The sequence below is a fragment of the Rhineura floridana genome, chromosome 19 (genome assembly GCF_030035675.1).
Source record: "Rhineura floridana isolate rRhiFlo1 chromosome 19, rRhiFlo1.hap2, whole genome shotgun sequence".
Lineage (NCBI taxonomy): Eukaryota > Metazoa > Chordata > Lepidosauria > Squamata > Rhineuridae > Rhineura > Rhineura floridana.
In genome coordinates this window covers 28,395,841-28,412,393 of record NC_084498.1, presented here as the reverse complement: position 1 = coordinate 28,412,393, position 16,553 = coordinate 28,395,841, and the positions used below count along the sequence as shown (strand labels likewise).

The 16,553-nt window shown below is 49.4% G+C and overlaps 1 protein-coding gene across 2 annotated transcripts in view; it reads left to right on the top strand.

The window, feature by feature from the left end:
- The window catches only part of MED15 (mediator complex subunit 15), a 28,959-nt gene that overhangs the window by 1,325 nt on the left and 11,081 nt on the right, over positions 1-16,553 (top strand). For both annotated transcript variants that reach the window (XM_061602966.1, XM_061602965.1), the window contains exons 2-8: positions 2,829-2,916; positions 4,333-4,384; positions 5,756-5,785; positions 7,215-7,433; positions 9,985-10,169; positions 11,034-11,330; positions 12,348-12,428. In XM_061602966.1, coding sequence (XP_061458950.1) covers positions 2,829-2,916; positions 4,333-4,384; positions 5,756-5,785; positions 7,215-7,433; positions 9,985-10,169; positions 11,034-11,330; positions 12,348-12,428 — 952 coding nt within the window. The remainder of the gene's footprint in view (positions 1-2,828; positions 2,917-4,332; positions 4,385-5,755; positions 5,786-7,214; positions 7,434-9,984; positions 10,170-11,033; positions 11,331-12,347; positions 12,429-16,553) is intronic.

Below are 16,553 nucleotides of genomic sequence, written 5' to 3'. Positions count from 1 at the left end.
CAAATAATTGGGTATTTTGTTGTTATATGTCTTCAAGTCGATTACAACTTATGGCGACGCTATGAATCATTGATCTCCAATAGCATCTGTCATAAACCACCCTGTTCAGATCTTGTAAGTTCAGGTCTGTAGCTTCCTTTATGGAAACAGTCCATTTCTTGTTTGGCCTTCCTCTTTTTCTACTCCCTTCTGTTTTTTCCAGCATTATGGTCTTTTCTATCTCATGATGTGTCCAAAGTATGATAACCTCAGTTTCATCATTTTAGCTTCTAGTGACAGTTCTAGTGGCAGTTGCAGAGAAGGAAGGGGCTGGCTTGTTTAGCTGTGGCAAGCTGAGCAGGCCCTATCCAGCTGGGCAGGACTAGCCTCAGAGGGAGGCAATGGGAAACCCCCTCTGAATACCACTTACCATGAAATCCCTATTCATAGGGTAGCCATAAGTCAGGATCAACTTGAAGGCAATCCATTTCATGTGGATGTGAAAGTTGGACAGTGAAAAAAGCGGGTAAGAGAAAATCAACACATCTGAAATGTGGTGTTGGAGGAGAGCTTTGCAGATACCGTGGACTGCGAAAAAGACAAATAATTGGTTGTTAGAACAAATTAAACCAGAACTATCACTGAGGGACCGCCAGAACTCTTCTATCCCAGCTCATTCGCTGAGATCATCTGCAGGAGCGGCGTTGGTCATCCCTCAAGTTGACGAGGCTCATTTAACATTGACATGAAATCGAGCCTTCAGTGTCATTGGCCCAGTTCTCTCAGATACTCTGCCAACAGAGATTCAGCAGGCGCCTTCGGTTTTAACTTTCAAGCGCCTGCTGAAAACCTTTCTGTTCCACCAGGCTTATGCAGGCAATTAAGAAGATGTCATTTTGCAATAGTTAACCTTTGTTTTGATTGTATTGTTAATGTTTTTATTGTACTTTAAAAAAAACTTGTAAACCGTGTTGATGTTTTTAATAAAATAGCAGTATACAGATATATTTATAAATAGATAAATATGCAGTGTCGCATGAGGAACTTTCTCTTTCTCCTTGTGCACGCCCAATCTACTCCTTAATGTTTCCCAACCCTCTAACTGTTTTTTTAAAAAGTATTCAGAATGTTTATTGGGGAATAAAAGGCAAGATATCTCTACTGGACTTCAGAGAAGGGGTTTCCTTGCATTGGGAGTGTGGGGCTGGGGGTGGACAGGATGAGGTTAAAACTGCCTTGCTTACTGCTGGCCTGGCTTTGAGAGCTCTGCACAGGGACACAGTCACAGCTGCTGATTTTACTGGCCTGCATTTTGGGAGTGACTCATGAAAGTTGGTCGTCACAATGCTTGATGTTGATTGGTTGTGGGCACCAGTTACAAATGTTTCTCTTCATGCAAATAATTGTGACCTGATTGGTTTGATGTTTCCAATCACAAGGACAGGAGGTTATGTGGAGGGTCAATGAATATCCTCGCTCTCCCAGCAGTGTGTTTTTCAATGGAAATTGCTTGGGAGGAAATGCCTTTTTCTGGTGAGTTACAGGGCCAGGGCTAGGCCATGGCGATGCAGAAGCAAGCAAGAGGACAGATCAAGAAAGAGCAGCGAGCTGTTACAGCATGGGGAGAGGAGAATGGGAGGGTGGGCTTGAGCTCTGGACAGTGGTGGGCATCGCCCCTTTTGCTCTTGGGAACTAGCCTTGCCTTATAAGAAAGTAAAGAAATTCACGGGAGAGGATTCCCAGAGTGGTTTAACTGTCAGTACCTCTTCTCAGAGAACTCTGGGAATTGTAGCTTGTGAAGAGAAGAGGGGTTCTCTTCTCAGCACTCTTACCAAATTACACTTCCCAGGATTCTTTAGGGGAAGCCGTGACTGTTTAAAGTGGCATAATATTGGATTAAATGTGTGGCGTGAATGTGGCCTAAGTTAAATATACAGTGAGTTCTTAATGAGTCCTTGGTCTTTAGTTCCTGCAAGGCAGGCGGCATGTGTAGTACTTTTTGCAGAAAATAACTTCTAGGCACTACCTGATCTCAGGGGAACCCTGCACAGGAAAGATGCATCGTGGAAAGGCAAAAGGAAGGGCAAACTATGGAGATTCCCAGGACTAAAAAAAAAAGGCAGAAGCAGGAAAGGTACATTAAAAGGGAGGGAAGAACAGCGGTGCTTTAGGACCTCAGGGATTCCTATTGCCTGGTGTCCGAGCAACTCACATCAATCACTGCTCTGACAGCTAATGACACTGACAGGCAGGCTGGCTCGTTTCACATAAATAGCTTAGGAGGATACTTGCACATTTTGCTCCATAACTTTCCTTTTAGTAAGGCTTGAGACTTAACTATTTTTTTATGGAAAGCTCAGATTTTGCCCTACCAGCTGGAGACACTACTGAATGCTTTCGTGGGTGCCATGGTGCCCATGGGTGATGGGTTGGCAACCCCCAATTTAATAGATAAAAATGCATAGAAATTTAAAAGCCTGGTAGCAGCAAGAAAAGGGAGAACCTGTACCCAGAAGAGGGAGGGGACTCCCACCTAGCCAAATGTAAAAGGTCAAGTCCTGTCGGGGCAGGAGGTTGTGGTGTGATGTTTCTTTTGGGCTGTCAGAAAGGTAAGAGATGGTTGATGTGTCTGGTTGTAGGCTGCTGTTTGTCAGGCAGTTGTGGTATTGACGCGTGCCTGCATGGTTTCTTCTGGAGTGGGGCAGGGGAGCATTGGCAGCCATCTTTCAAACCAATTGTACGCCTCCGAAGGGCAAAGCTGAATAGCCTGTGGGCTAGGCCCCTCGCTGGCTGTGCAGTTGTAATTCCAGTGCTTGAGCTGAGTGCTTTCTGTTTTTTGCTTCTTGCAGTGAAGATGCCATGAGGAAGGCTGGAGTTGCTCACAATAAAACCAGCAAAGATATGGAGAACCATGTTTTCATGAAGGCCAAATCACGGGTGAGAAGGCACTTCCTCTCCATAGCAACCAGTTAAAGCGGGGTGGGCCAAGGCTGGGTGGCTGAGGAGCCAGAGCCTTATTCTGGGTCAGGCCATTGGTCCATTCAGCTCAGCATTGTCCACACTGGCTGGCAGCTGCTCTCCAGGGTTCCGGACGGGGTCTCCCCAGCCCTACCTGGAGATGCAGTCTGGGATGGAACCAGGGGTCTCCTGCACGCAAGGCAGGTGCTCATCCCGTTAAGCTACAGCCCTTTTCCCATAGCGGGAGGGAGGGAAGAAAGGGGACCCCCCCGAATCTGGCTGAGCAGCTGGTTCCACTTCCCTGGTGGGTGTCCTGACTTCCGCCAGTTGCACTTCTGAGAACATTTGTGGCTTCTCCTCCCCTCCATTCCAGTGGCCATTTCTCATCTTCCCAGTTAGGGGCATTTAGAGGGAGGAAGAGGGCACTCTTTCCCTTCCAGCACCAAATCTTCCCTTTGATGGATAGACTGATGGGGGCAGAGAGTTCCCTACAAAGCCCAGGAAGGTAGTAGAGGAGGAAAAGCCAGGGACCCTCAGGAGCTCCCCATGAATTATTTAACAAGATTTATATACCACTTAATTGTACATAGAACCTCTAAGCGGTAGCAAAAAACAAACATTAAAATTGTCATTGTCAAAAATACGAAGTTAAAAAAGGGAATTTTAAAAATTCAGTATATAATTAAAATCAACAATCAAGCTAAAACAGATTAGAACACGTGCAAACTTCTCCATGTATCCAAAGGCAGCCCCCTCCCCCAAAGGGCGGGGAAAGGGAGGGCAGTCCTCAAGTCCTTCCCCATCCTTTTTGCCTCGGTTGAACCTGGATTCTTCAGGACCCAGCTCAGTTTCCCTGTGGGCGGATTGCCCTCCTCTTACTCCGTGCCTTCACATCACTCCACAAATACACCCACACCCTCTTGGCTTGAGCACGCACACACGCACACATACACGGTCTCTGGTTCGCTGCTCTAAAGACAGAATGAACAGGCAGTGGGCAGGCATATGGAACACTTTGTTTTTATTGTGAAACTTTTTTGTTTCTGGTCAGATGGAGAAGTTGAACTTCTAGATAAGGTTTGGTCCAATCAAGGATCCTTTTTTGCCTGTTCTGTGTGTTAAAACCTATTTCTTTCCTCGAGGCGTTTATATCCTGCCCAGTTAACCATCTCCTGTGTGGTTGAATACAGTGACCTTTTCATCCAAACCATGCCTTGCCCTTTCAGTTCCGCACATGATCTTTGCCAGCAATCCCTGCAGTATGGTTCTTCTGCTCTACTGGAGGAACAGGAGGAGGAGGGAATGAGTCAGAAGTGCCCTGGCCTTTGCCTCCCGCCCCACCCCCCCCAGCAGCTTTAGCTTCTAAAATGCACTTTCATTTTTCCTAACTTTTAGGAGGAGTATCTTTCCCTCGTGGCAAGGCTCATCATCCATTTTCGGGATATTCGTAAGTACCCGCGTGTGTATGTGGCAAGAGTTTAGACTGAGAGTGCTTGCTGGCCATTTGCATCTTCAAGATGATGGCCCACCCCGGGGATCATACTTTTCAGTGCAGAGCCTGCCAACTCTGGGAAAAGACGTGGTCTCTCAGCTGTTAACATCAAGTTCATACCCTTAAAAGCTGAGGACGCACTTGCAGTTTCTGCTGGTTGCAGGTGAATGGGACACGAGTGTCAGGAGCAAAGCTTCAGTGCTTTCTGGCTGCCTCTGTTAGTATCAGGCCAGGGAAATGCTGGCTCAGATCCCAGCAGAGCTGCACAGCTTGCTAGGAAACATTGGGCCTTCCCTACCTCTTGCAAGGACTGGCTGGGGATAAAGTCTAATGCAAAGAGGACTGAGTTGTGTATGTTGAGCATGCAGTATTTGTTCCAGTGGCACAGCTTGAGGAATTTCAAGTATGGAATTCTTGATTGGTGCCTTATGTTTGAACAATCTAAAAGTTTTTTGTTTTTATATCAGGCTCTTCTAAAACTTCCATGATGTTACACTCATAAGTTTGCAGAGGTGGGTTTTTTTTTTAGTGTAACAGGCAAATACAACTACTATCCTGGAAAGCAAGCGAACATGAGAACCAAGGAAGCTGCCTTGATGCAGTCAGGCCTTGGTCCATGCAGCTCAGTATCGTCTGCACTGACCGGCAGGAGCTCTCCAGGATACCAGCCCGGAGTCTGTCCCAGCCCTCCCTGGAGAGGCCATTGGAGACTGAACTTCTGCGTGCAAGGCGGATGCTCTCTGCTGAGCGGTGGCTTTCCTTAATTGCTGTCTGACTTTTGTGTGCTGCACAAATGGGTGTGCTGCCAGTTTGTTCTCAGACAGCTGGCGAGGTGTTCTTTCCCCCAAGCTATGAAATCAGGTTAATAAAATAAAATGCTGCCGGTTCTAAAATTACGTACCACAACTAAAAAGCTGTGAAAAATGAGGAAGCAAATAGGAAGGAAGGAATTCTGATGGAATGGGAGAATGGGGAGGCATCCAGGCCCAGCTGCAATCAGGGAGGCCTCCGGTTGCCCCTGTGCATTAAGAATTGCATCCACCGTTAGACTCGCTGAAAACTCATGGGCATGACTAACTTTGGTGTACTCATTTCAGCGCATCTGTTCTGAGTAAAATTTAGTTTGATGCAACCCTTTAAGACAAACACTCAAAATACATATATTTTAAATATATCTCCGTCCAAAGAGAATCACTCTGGTTTACTTACCCTGCTGCCTCGTGTATATTTTGAGTTCTGCCCAAACCCTGCTCTTTTGCCCCAATTAGGCGAATATTTTTGTTCACCTAAATATGTGTGCGCAATTTTCTGTTTTTTAATTCCTAGAAAACAAGAAGTCACAGGCCTCTGTCAGTGGTAAGAATCAATCCTTCAGCATCTTTAATTTTATTTTAATTATATTTAAAACAATTTGTTAGTAAATGTTACTGGTGGCTCTTTCCCTCCTGCTGCTCTGCCCAGGGGCCAAGGGTTCACAAAAGGCACTTTTGGCTCCCAAGCTTGGAGATGTAGACATTTTGCTTCGTAGGTGCACAAAAGTCCTCGAAAATGCTGTGCAGCTCTAGGGAATGATTGTCGGCTCCGTGTTCAAGGGGAGAGAGTGATTCCAAGGTGCTCCAGGCCTTTCAGAAGCCCACTGCGACTGCTCCCCCAGTCCCCTTCTGTGCTCAGAGAGGTCAGGGGCTTCTCTACTTCTGAGAACCTTTGAGGAGCCCAACTGGAGGGGAGGCCTCTCACCTCTCTGTCCTGTGTTGTGCCATAGGGCTGCCCTTGAAGACCGTTCGGAAACTTCAGCTAGTGCAAAACGCGGCAGCCAGGTTGTTGACGGGGACCCATTGGTCCGCGCATATAACACCTGTCCTGGCCCGCTTGCACTGGCTACCTATTTGTTTCCGAGCCAGATTCAAAGTGCTGGTTTTGACCTATAAAGCCTTACACGGTGTGGGACCGCAATATCTGATGGAACGCCTCTCCCGCTATGAACCTACCCGTTCACTTCGTTCAGTATCTAAGACCCTCCTCCGGGTACCAACCCATCAGGATGCCCGGAGGATTGTTATTAGATCCAGGGCCTTTTCTGTGGTGGCCCCCGAACTATGGAACAGCTTACCTGAGGAGACACGCCTGGCGCCTACGGTACTTTCTTTTAGGCGCCAGGTTAAGACCTGGTTATACTCCCAGGCATTTTAACGTTCATGTTTTATATTCAATGTTTTTTACTCTACCTTGTTGTGACCTTGTATGTTTTATTGTAACTTTGTATTTTAACTCTGCTGTTCACCGCCCAGAGAGCTATTCGCTATGGGCGGTCTATAAATAAAATAAAATAAATAAAATAAATAAATCCTGACCTGGAACGGAGGTGGGGCTCTGTCCCTGATCTTGTGCCATTGAAGCGCACTGGAAGGTCAGGGAGGAGACCCTTTCCCTGTTTGTGGGAGAGGTGGTTGTGAAGGCCACAAATGTTGGTTTGATAGCCAAGGCACCTGTAGGTTGACTAACATGGGCAGGCGGACTGGTAAAAGCTTGCGCAAGTCAGTGATTTTTGTGGCCTCGTTTATTTTAAAATGTACATCCCACTTTCTGAGCAACTTCCTCCTCAAAGTAGCTGACACTTTCCAATAGAAGGCAACTCTGCCTTTGCCAGGCTTCCTTGATGGTGCTGAGCCCTGCTGAGCTGAGGCAGTTGTGTGGCTGTTTGCGTGCTCAGCTTGTGTGCCTTTCAGCGCATCGCAGCACATGCGCCCATGTGCCCCTTCCTCAGGGATTCTTGTTTTCTTCTCAGATCCAATGAATGCGTTGCAAAACCTCACAGGTGGGCCGCCTGCAGGAGCCGCTGCCATGAACATGGCACCTCGCCCCCAGGGGGGGCCCCTGGGTGGGATGAGTGCGCTTGGGCCCCCCATGGGGCAACAGATGACCCTTCCAGGACAGCAGCCGCCACCAGGCCCTGCTGGGATGGCCACTCATGGCATTCCAGGCATCTCTGCAGCTTCCCAGCCAAGTAAGTATTGAGAGCCATGATGGCTGTGCTCTGCCACCCTAGTCGGAGGCAGGATGCTTCTGAAAACCAGTTGCCGGAAGCCTCAGGAGGGGAGAGTGTTCTTGCACTCAGGTCCTGCTTGCGGGCTTCCCCCAGGCACCTGGTTGGCCACTGTGAGAACAGGATGCTGGCCTAGATGGGCCACTGGCCTGATCCAGCAGGCTCTTCTTATGTTCTTATGGGGAAAGTGAAGGGGCCCCTTCAGGCTCCCATCAGTGCAGAATGATTAGTTGCCCTTTGCTGACTGACTGCCCCAGAGGCATGGCTGCGATGTGGCCGTTCTTAGACACTGCACCGCTGTGCGTTGGTACGGCTGGGCCAGCCGTAGCACGTGCCGGGGTCGAGGGAACTGCTTAACACCTGCCAGCCTTATTTGTCCATCACGCCAGACCGTCTCCTCTGGCCGTCAGAGCTATCCAGGCAGCGGAGAAAGCTCTTCCCCATCTGTCCCCTGCTCTGTGATCCTTGTTAGGAAGTGGGAGTGAAAACGGGCCGGGATGGATTATGCCCCAATTCCACTTAGGACATAGCAGCTCCTGTCAGCTTCATACAGTTAGCACAACTTTCCATACCATATATGGAAATGCATACAGGATCATTTCTGTGAGTTTTGAGGACAAGGAATCCATCTGGGAACATCACAATACACAAAGAGTACTTAGTAAAAACAGGAGCTAATTTATTTAATTTACATAATTATTTTACTGCAACTTATATTGCTTACACAGAGGCAGAACAAGATAACCAAAGAGTAAAATATTAATAGATTTAATGTAACTCAAAGACTGGAAATTAACTTTTTTATACAAGTAGATCATTATGTGTAAAAGAACTTAATAAAGGTGTTAAAGCTGTAAAATGCAATGTTCTATATTAGGAAATAAGTAACGTCCACTAAAATAGTGCAGTGTTAAGATTGTGCGGGATCTTTCCTCTGGATAGTTGAGCATCTCCCTAAGTTTCCCAGGAGAGAACCAGAGTTTGGAACTTCAGGACTTAAGCCACAGGTGGAATTTTTATCAAAATACTGACAGGATTATTCCAGGAGAGAGGAAGCGAGTGTGAAGGAACAGCAGGGATTTTTAAAATATCTTCAGTGGTAAAGACTTCAGATCCATAGATCATAGCGTATCCTAAAACTGTCATCATGAACAGATGTTTGTGCTCAAGTTGTGGATCAGATGCACAAATCAAAATCCTGAGTCACATTTCCGGGACAGCTTCATAGTCACAGGCTTTTCTTAGGCAAGGATTTTGCCAGGACATTTCAACTGTCCTGCCTTGCAACCCAACTGTCTGAAAATTGCAACCAGTCAAAGGGACTGATGGTCCAAACGCCATCTCCCTTCACGGGGTGAGTGGGCCCAGGGCTGGCCTGCATGTTCTGAGCGCTGCCACATTTCATTTCTTCTTTTCGTAACACCCATTTTTCTAATTCAGGCAAAGCTATGCTGTGGTGGCCTTCCTTGCTGAGTCCCTCGCCCAGGAATTTCTGAACAGCCCAAACAAATGATTTGCATGTTGTTTTGCTTTCAGTCTTGTCGTGTTGCCAGAACTAAATTTGCCATTTTGCTGCTGCCCTCTTGGATCTCCTTGTGCACATCAAAGTTTCTACTTTTTAAAATGATGGCTCATGAAATGAAGCTTTGCTTGTCACAACTGGTGCTGGTTAGGTTGGTTTTCCCTCTTTGGCCCATTTTCTCTTTTTCGCTCTTCCCAGCTGAATAGTTGTCCTCTCATGCACATTTTTATGCCATTTAGCTTTTCTGCTGTGGGTTTCATAAAAGCTTTGCAGATAAAATGACTGTGAGTAGTGGTTCAGTATTTCTGAAACAATTGAAATGAAGTAGTGCCTCAGCTGTGCAGTCTCCAGGGCTCTGTAAATAAATCCCTGTCGTTTGGCTCTATCTGAATATAAGATGCCCAATTATCAATCTTGGAGGGCAAATTCTTTATTGCTGTCACGCCCAGAGTTAATTCACTGAAATGTTCACAGTGTGTGATGCCTCGGCATAATTCCATTCATTTCTCATGGGTCACCTTAGTAAATCTTTAGTATTTAATATGTATTTTAATGTTCACCAGTAGATTGTTCCACTTAAAAAACAATGGCAGACACCATCACAATGCTCACTTTACCACACTCACTTTCATATGTGATACGGAAAGGCATGAGTAGGAACGATCCGCCATTTATACTCAGCTGCCCTCTTAGAGTGGTATAGAGTGCCTAGATGGTTCCACATCTACAGTAGGTTGCTGCAAAACTGTTGTCTGCAGCCCTGCAAAACCAGACCTTGGCCCTGTCTGCAGCGTATGTTTAAAGGAGTTTTAATCCAGTTTAAGCCATCATGGCTTCCCCAAAGAATCCTGGAAACTGTAATTTGTGAAGTGTGCTGAGAGTGGTTAGGAGGCCTCCCCTCTTCCCCTCGCAGAGTTGCCATTCCCAGAGTTCCCGGAGAAGAGGGCCTGGTTGTGTAACCACCCTTGAGCCTCTCTCCTGTGCCCACAGCCCAGCTCCAGCTCCAGCAGATGGCCCAGCAGCAGCAGCAGCAGTTCCAGCAGCAGCAGCAGCAGCAGCAGTTCCAGGCCCAGCAGACAGCCATGCAGCAGCAGTTCCAGGCCCAGCAGCAGCAGATGCAGGCAGTGCAGCAGCAGCAGCACATGCTGAAATTGCATCAGCAGAACCAGCAGCAGGTAAGAGAGCTGCCTGCGGTTGCTGAAGGAGGGCCGGCCGGCCGGCCGGCCTGCCTCTGAGCAGCAGTGTCTTTGCGTGGGGCATCTGCTGCCCCACAGCAAGACTCCCAGGCTGGCCTGCTGCTCCCTATGGCCAGGACTGTAGAGTGGAGCTATACAGCTGAGCATGCGCCGCCCATTCATGAATGCAGGTAGCAGATAAAGTCACCGACGTTGCTTCAGGAATAAGCCCAGAGGGGAGTTTGATGGAGGAGGAGGGGATGGGAATGGAGCTGACCTCTCCTTAGAGAGGGACACAGTGACCCACAGCTGCACACGGATCTGGCTGGAATGAAGCCCCCTCCAGCCCTTCCCAGAGTATTGGGGGGGGCAGGGATGAGGAACCACATGCACAAAGAGCCAGGTTCCCTGTTGGGGGTAGAAGGAATGATCAGGAGCTGCTCGCTCAAGGTGGGGGGGCAAACCCCTCCCCTTTCTCGGCTTGGATTCCTTGCTGTGTGTTGAGGAGCGGCCTTTCCCCTTTTGCTGTGCACGGCAAGGAATTGCAACAAACCAAAATCTCTGCCAGCATGGCCACTTTGCTTGGTTTTGTTCTGGGAGTCCTGGCAGACTGAAGGTGCTCTATTCTGGTTGTAGAGAAAAGGGTCAGATGAGAACTGAATTAACGGGGCTGTTTGGAGATAATCTTGGTCAGTGGAAATTGCACGTGAATAGCAGAGGCGTGGGGGATGTTCTAGATGGCTCCGTGCAGCCTTTTTGCATGCAAGTGGCTGAAGGCTTTGCCCTCCACTGTGTCCTTTCAGCACCAGGGCTACAAGCGATATGATGCTTGAACCTCTTGTTCTGCCCCCCTTCCCTGTTTAGATGCAGCAGCAGCAGCAGCAGCAACTACAGCGAATTGCTCAAATGCAGCAGCAGCTACAAGCTCAGGCTATTCAGGCCCAGCAGCAGCAGCAGCAGCAGCAGCCGCCCCCCATCCCACAACAGGCTCCCCCGACACAGCAAGCGATGCAGCAGCAGATGCAGCAGATGCAGCAGCAGGTTGCACAGGTGCAGCCGCCTCCACTCCCGCCGCAGCCGGTGGTGTCCCAGGCCCAGGCCATCCCAGGGCAGCTCCCCAGCCAGGTCATGCTCACTCCCCAGCAGCTGAAAGTCATGCAGGTAAGTGCAGGGGATCCGAGGGAGGGCTGTCTCTGTCTGAGGCTGGCCAGCTGCCAGCAGGTGGTGGCCAGACTGGATGAGGTGGGCCAGCCCTGGCCTGCAGTGGGGGCAGCAGCCGCTTCTGCCCCCCTTCGGCCAAGAGGCACACAGTCCGTTGCAGCGGCACACCTGCTGCTGCTGCTGTCACTTTGCAGCTTGTCCTGGTCTTGTGCAAAGTTTTGCAGGAGCTGCTCACAGCAGCCCCTTCAGTAGCACCGCAAGGCGGAGGCTCCTCCTAAGAAGCTTCTGTGCAGTTTGCAAATTCTTCTGAGAGCTGTGAGAATCTGTTTTCTTTTTCACTCCTTTTACGTTCTTAGCCATTATGGGTGCAGAGATTCTCTAAAATGTTGCAACTCAAATCAGAAATAAGCACCATGAGGATGTCCTCCCTGAGTTTTTTACCCCAAGCTTATACACTTTGTTTACATTTTAATTTGTTAATATTTTTAAGAGCAGGCTCACACCCTCTTGGGCAACCATTTCAGGCTGAGCGTGATGTAGAGTAAAATGCCGCTCCTTTGGCAACTCGACATCAGCATTGGGGGATGTCCCCCCAAGAAAGCCAACAGTGGGTGGTATTCAATGTTAGTCCTACTCGGAGTAGACCCATGGAAGCTAATTGCCATTACTAACTTAGGTTCATTCATTTCAATGGGTCTGCTTTGAGTAGGACTTAGTCCAATACAACCCAGTGTATATATCTTAGTTTTACACCTCTGGCTCTGAATCCCAATTCTCCACAAAGAAAGCCCAATTAAGTTGCATATCTCAGTTTTTCATGCTGTTGATTTGTATTTTGCTCCCCTCTGCCTGAGAGTTTGGTGGCTAAGGGGGTCTGCTTCCAAGGCACCTTCATGGGCTCAATTGCACCTGCAGAGGTGTAGGAGGCAGGTGGGGGATTTCCAGTTTTAAGGGAAGCCTTTAAGTGTGATTTATTCATCCCGGAGTGGTGCAAAATTCTTTGTTTTGTTACTCAAGGCCAGAGTTCTGCAGCAGCAGCAGCAGCAACAGCAAGCAGCTGCACAAGCCCAGGCTGCTCAGATGGGAGCTTCAGGACAGGTAAGACCCCCCCAAGCCCAAAGAACCAGACCAAACTGGTAGCAAGTTGCATGCAAAGATGGAGCATGCAGCGGGGGGGGGGCTCCCAGTGGCTTCCTCAGTAAGGCTGTTTCCCTGCAATCCCCTTGCCTTGAGTTGGAGTTGGAGGCAGGATTTCTTGACTCCTTTTGCGCATGTCTGGACTGATCAGGTGGTTCCAGCCTGGGATGGTGGGACCCTGCACTCCATTTACAACCAACAGCGGTGGGTCTAACTCTTGGTGCTTTGGTAATACTGGAGACTCACGTCTGTTCAATTTCTTTTTTCCCCATTTTAACAACCTTGCTAAGTTTGTCCAACAGTAGCCTTGATTTGGGGACCCTTTATGGATTCCTTTCTCTCCTGCCTTCTCTCTTTCTGTCCTGATAAACATGAGCTTTCAGAGGCTGTCTTGGTTGGATGAGAGCTGAATAAGAGAAAGCTGCATTTGCAAATGAGGGTGGCCACGTAGCCATGTGTGGGTTGGACTGAAGGGAAGACTTGTTCTCTCGCCTGTAGTAAGAGGGAAGTCTGACTGCATGTTGGGAGAGGGGCTCCGGCCTGGGTGGGATTTGGGACTCCACCATCTCCAGAGGCCTGTTTTATTTAGGGACGTTTCCTTCTGTGGATCTTGAACCATTTTACTTACCATCAGGTAAGTAACAGAGTTGGCTGTACCAAGAGACAGAAGCAGTGGAAGTCCCTTTTGGTGGCAGACCATTGACCACAGCAGCCAATAAACTGCAACCCCAACTCTTCTCCCTCAGAAATCCAAGGGCTGCTAGGCAGGATGTGGTCATCTCTTCTGGTGGCAAGCTTTGCCCTCTGGGGAGTGGGTGTGAAGGCAAGAAGGGGCAGGGGTCCGAGTCTTCCCAGGCTTGTGAATGGCAGCTCTGCTTGTCCCTCCTCTCTGCCAAAGCTTTTCATCTCCCCTCCCTTTTGTGCAAGCTGGGTCTGTCCTGGTGGTCTTGGGAAGAAGCTTCTCTGCTGCTGTCAAAGATGGCAGCACGTGCACTCAGGGAGCTAGTCTACTTCCACCCACCAGCTATAACTTAGAGAAGGCCCTCCTGACCCCCAGATTATTTCACTCTGCCCCCCCCCCATCCCATCTTTAGAAGATGAGAGGTTGGAGTGAGCCAGGCTTGGGTGAGAACAGCCGGACGTGCAGACAAGTCACTTTGGCCCGTCTTTTCCCTTGCAGGGACTGTGATGCTGCTCTGTGCCAGGCATGGGTGGCGGTGAGCTCTTGAGGCCCTGCCCCATACATATACAACCAGCCCAAGGGAAGAGACCAGATGGGGTCACGGTCTGCATACTTTGGCATACTGCATAGTTTGGCTTAGCCTTGGGGTGCAGGAGAGCCTTGACAACAGCAGGCCCCTTTTGGCCACCAAGCGGGCGGCGGCAGCGGCTTCTTTTCTGCCCTCCAGCCCTTTCCAAACCACAGAATTAGACACTTTTTACAAAAAAATGCTAGGGTTCTTGGGGAGCTGAATAGCTGACTCTACTGCCTTGTAAGTAACCTTCATTAATTCAGTGTAGAGCTAAACAGATTTCCAAATGCCACAAGCCACCATTTCCCACTTGTACAGCCCTTTTGTGGCGTCTGGTGTGGTAGGGTTGTTTTCTCTTGGCTAGTTTTATTGAGGCACATGCAGTTGCAAAGGCTATTAGAAACTCCTCAACTGCATGCTGTGGATAACTAAGAGGACAGCCAGTGTCAGTAGTCCGTGAGGACGCCCTTTCTGCTACAAGGAGAGGCCCTCCCTGGCTGGCAAACACAATTCTGACCAGCTGTAGCCGCTGCCTGTTGTCCCAGAGAGTGAAAAGCACAAGGCCAGCCGCGATGATGTCCTTTTCTAAGGCCATAGAAGTGGTCCTTGTGGCAGGCCGTGCCGGTGAGGGTTGGCCTCTTCAGCCTGCCGAGAAGAAGCCGTCCACATGGTCTCATGGAGGTGCCTAGAGAGAGACTGCTGGCAGTTGTCAGCTGGACCTCATGGAGGCTGGATCAGTCAGGCCTGTCCTTTGTGGAAAAATGTAGAAGAGGTACCTTGTTTTAATGGAGGCAAGGTCTGGTTCTGGACCTTGTCCCAGAGCAGCTGTGTCTCTGTGTTTTTCTGAGGTACCAAAAGCAAAGCCATTCATTGACTTCTCTGCCAGTCTTTCCAGCAGCCTGCCTGTTGATCCCTGGGAAATGGACTCTTTCTTCTTCCATGGCTGCTTTCAGGGGACTTCACCTGTCATTGGGAGGCAATGGCTGCTTCTCCCTTCTCCTGGAAATGTTGCCAACCAACTGCAGTCAATATTTAGTTGCTGTACTTGTAGGCCACCTGCCTTCCTCATCATCCAAGGCAACACCTTGAACGGCAACCAGTCATGTGAGGCTACTCGTTTGCTTGGGCTTCCTCCTTTGGATTGTTGGCTGCCAACCCTACAGTTCAGGCCCTTTTGGTGGGTTGGGGGGCATGAGCCATCAGTCCTTGAGGAGAGTCATCCACATCAAATGGCTGCTGGAGCTTAATTTCACTCCACTAATGCTTTTACTGGGCAAGAGAATGTCTGATTCACATCTCAGCCATATCTTCATGTTTTGTAATGCCCTGTGAGAGGTTAGCAGTTGGTATTTCTGTTTTCTAGATAGGAGGGGAGGGAGAAACATATATGTAGGAGCAGATACGACGAGTCATTTGTCCAGGAAGGTAAACCTGAGTCTCCCATGTACACGTTCAGCATCTTACTGACTGCAACATCTCTCTGCTCTGTAAGCAATCACAAGAGAAGGGTGGCGTTTTCCCCATCAAGCAAGCAAATCCTCACTGGGAGCAATTTCTGGGCCTTTGGGAGCTCTGGGCTGGTGGTGTCCGTGTGCTGTGATATTCCACATGTCCTCTCTCTCTCTCTCTCTCTCTCTCTCTCTTCCCCCTGCCCTGAAACCAAGCAAAGCTCTTCCTCGGGCCTTCCATGGTTAAGAACCTGCCTGCCCTGCGGGCTGCTGAGCGGCTCCTCTGCAGCCCTCTTTCGCCTTGGGGGTCTGCAGTCAGGACTTCTTGGCAGACCTGGATGAGGGGCAGGACCAAGTTCTGTTTCCCAAAGCCATGGTGCTCCCCTGCAGGGCCTTAGGAGGGGCCGCCATGGCTCCAGGAGGGCTCCCCTTTGGTGCTGTGGCAGGAGGGCCTGGCTCAGCGTGGTCCCTCGGTTGAGCCCACTGGCGCCTGCGTGGCTGCTCTGAATGCGGAGGAATGCCTGCAGGAGGAACACGTCTTGTCAGCTGTTCCCCCCCCCCTTGTCTTGCTGCTGCTGCGGCTGCCCCCCCCCCGCTCATCATCCCTGCTCTGGCGCATCCACCTCATTGGGAAGCTAATGCTGTGTGGTGCTTGGCCTCCCCTCCCCTTTTGTGGTGCTTTTGCATGCTGTGTGCATTGAATATGCGCATGTGGTTTGTGTCTGACCTCCACTCATTCCCTTTTTCTTCTGAAAATCCTGTCTTTGACCATCCCTCACTGCCACAGGCTTGGGGTGGGCAGGGTAACAGGCAAAGAGGGAGCTTCATTGCTCTGCCATGAACTAACAGCTGTGCTGAGTTTTGATGCTCTTGAGTTGTGATTTCCTTTCTCTCCGTCTCAATGTGTGTGTTGTGGTGTGTGTGTACCTAACTTTTTTGTTAGCAACTTTGAGCTCTGTGACTCTCAAGACACGCTGCTATGGCTGCTGCAGGTCCATTTACATGGAGCACCAAATGAGAATGCCTGTCATCCGCCCAACTTATCCCCCGAAAGGTCTGAGCTAGTCTAAGGACTCTGAGGGTCCGGAAGTGGCCAGGAGATGGGCAAGGGGCTCCTTCCAGTGAGGCTCTGACCAAAACTCTTCCACTGGCTTGGCTGGTGTCCCATCTGGCTGAAGGTGATGAAGCCATGGTAAAACCTGCCCATGCCACATCTGGACTCAACCTGCACCTTAAATCAGGACCTAATCCGGGTGGGGCAGGCGTGAACAGAGACAAGTGCCAGATGCCAGTTTTGTCTCCTAGGGTTGGCATCCCGTAGATGGCCCTTACAGCCTCTGTATGCAGGTCAAGCAAAATGTCTCTGCTAGTTGGCAGGTTATGAT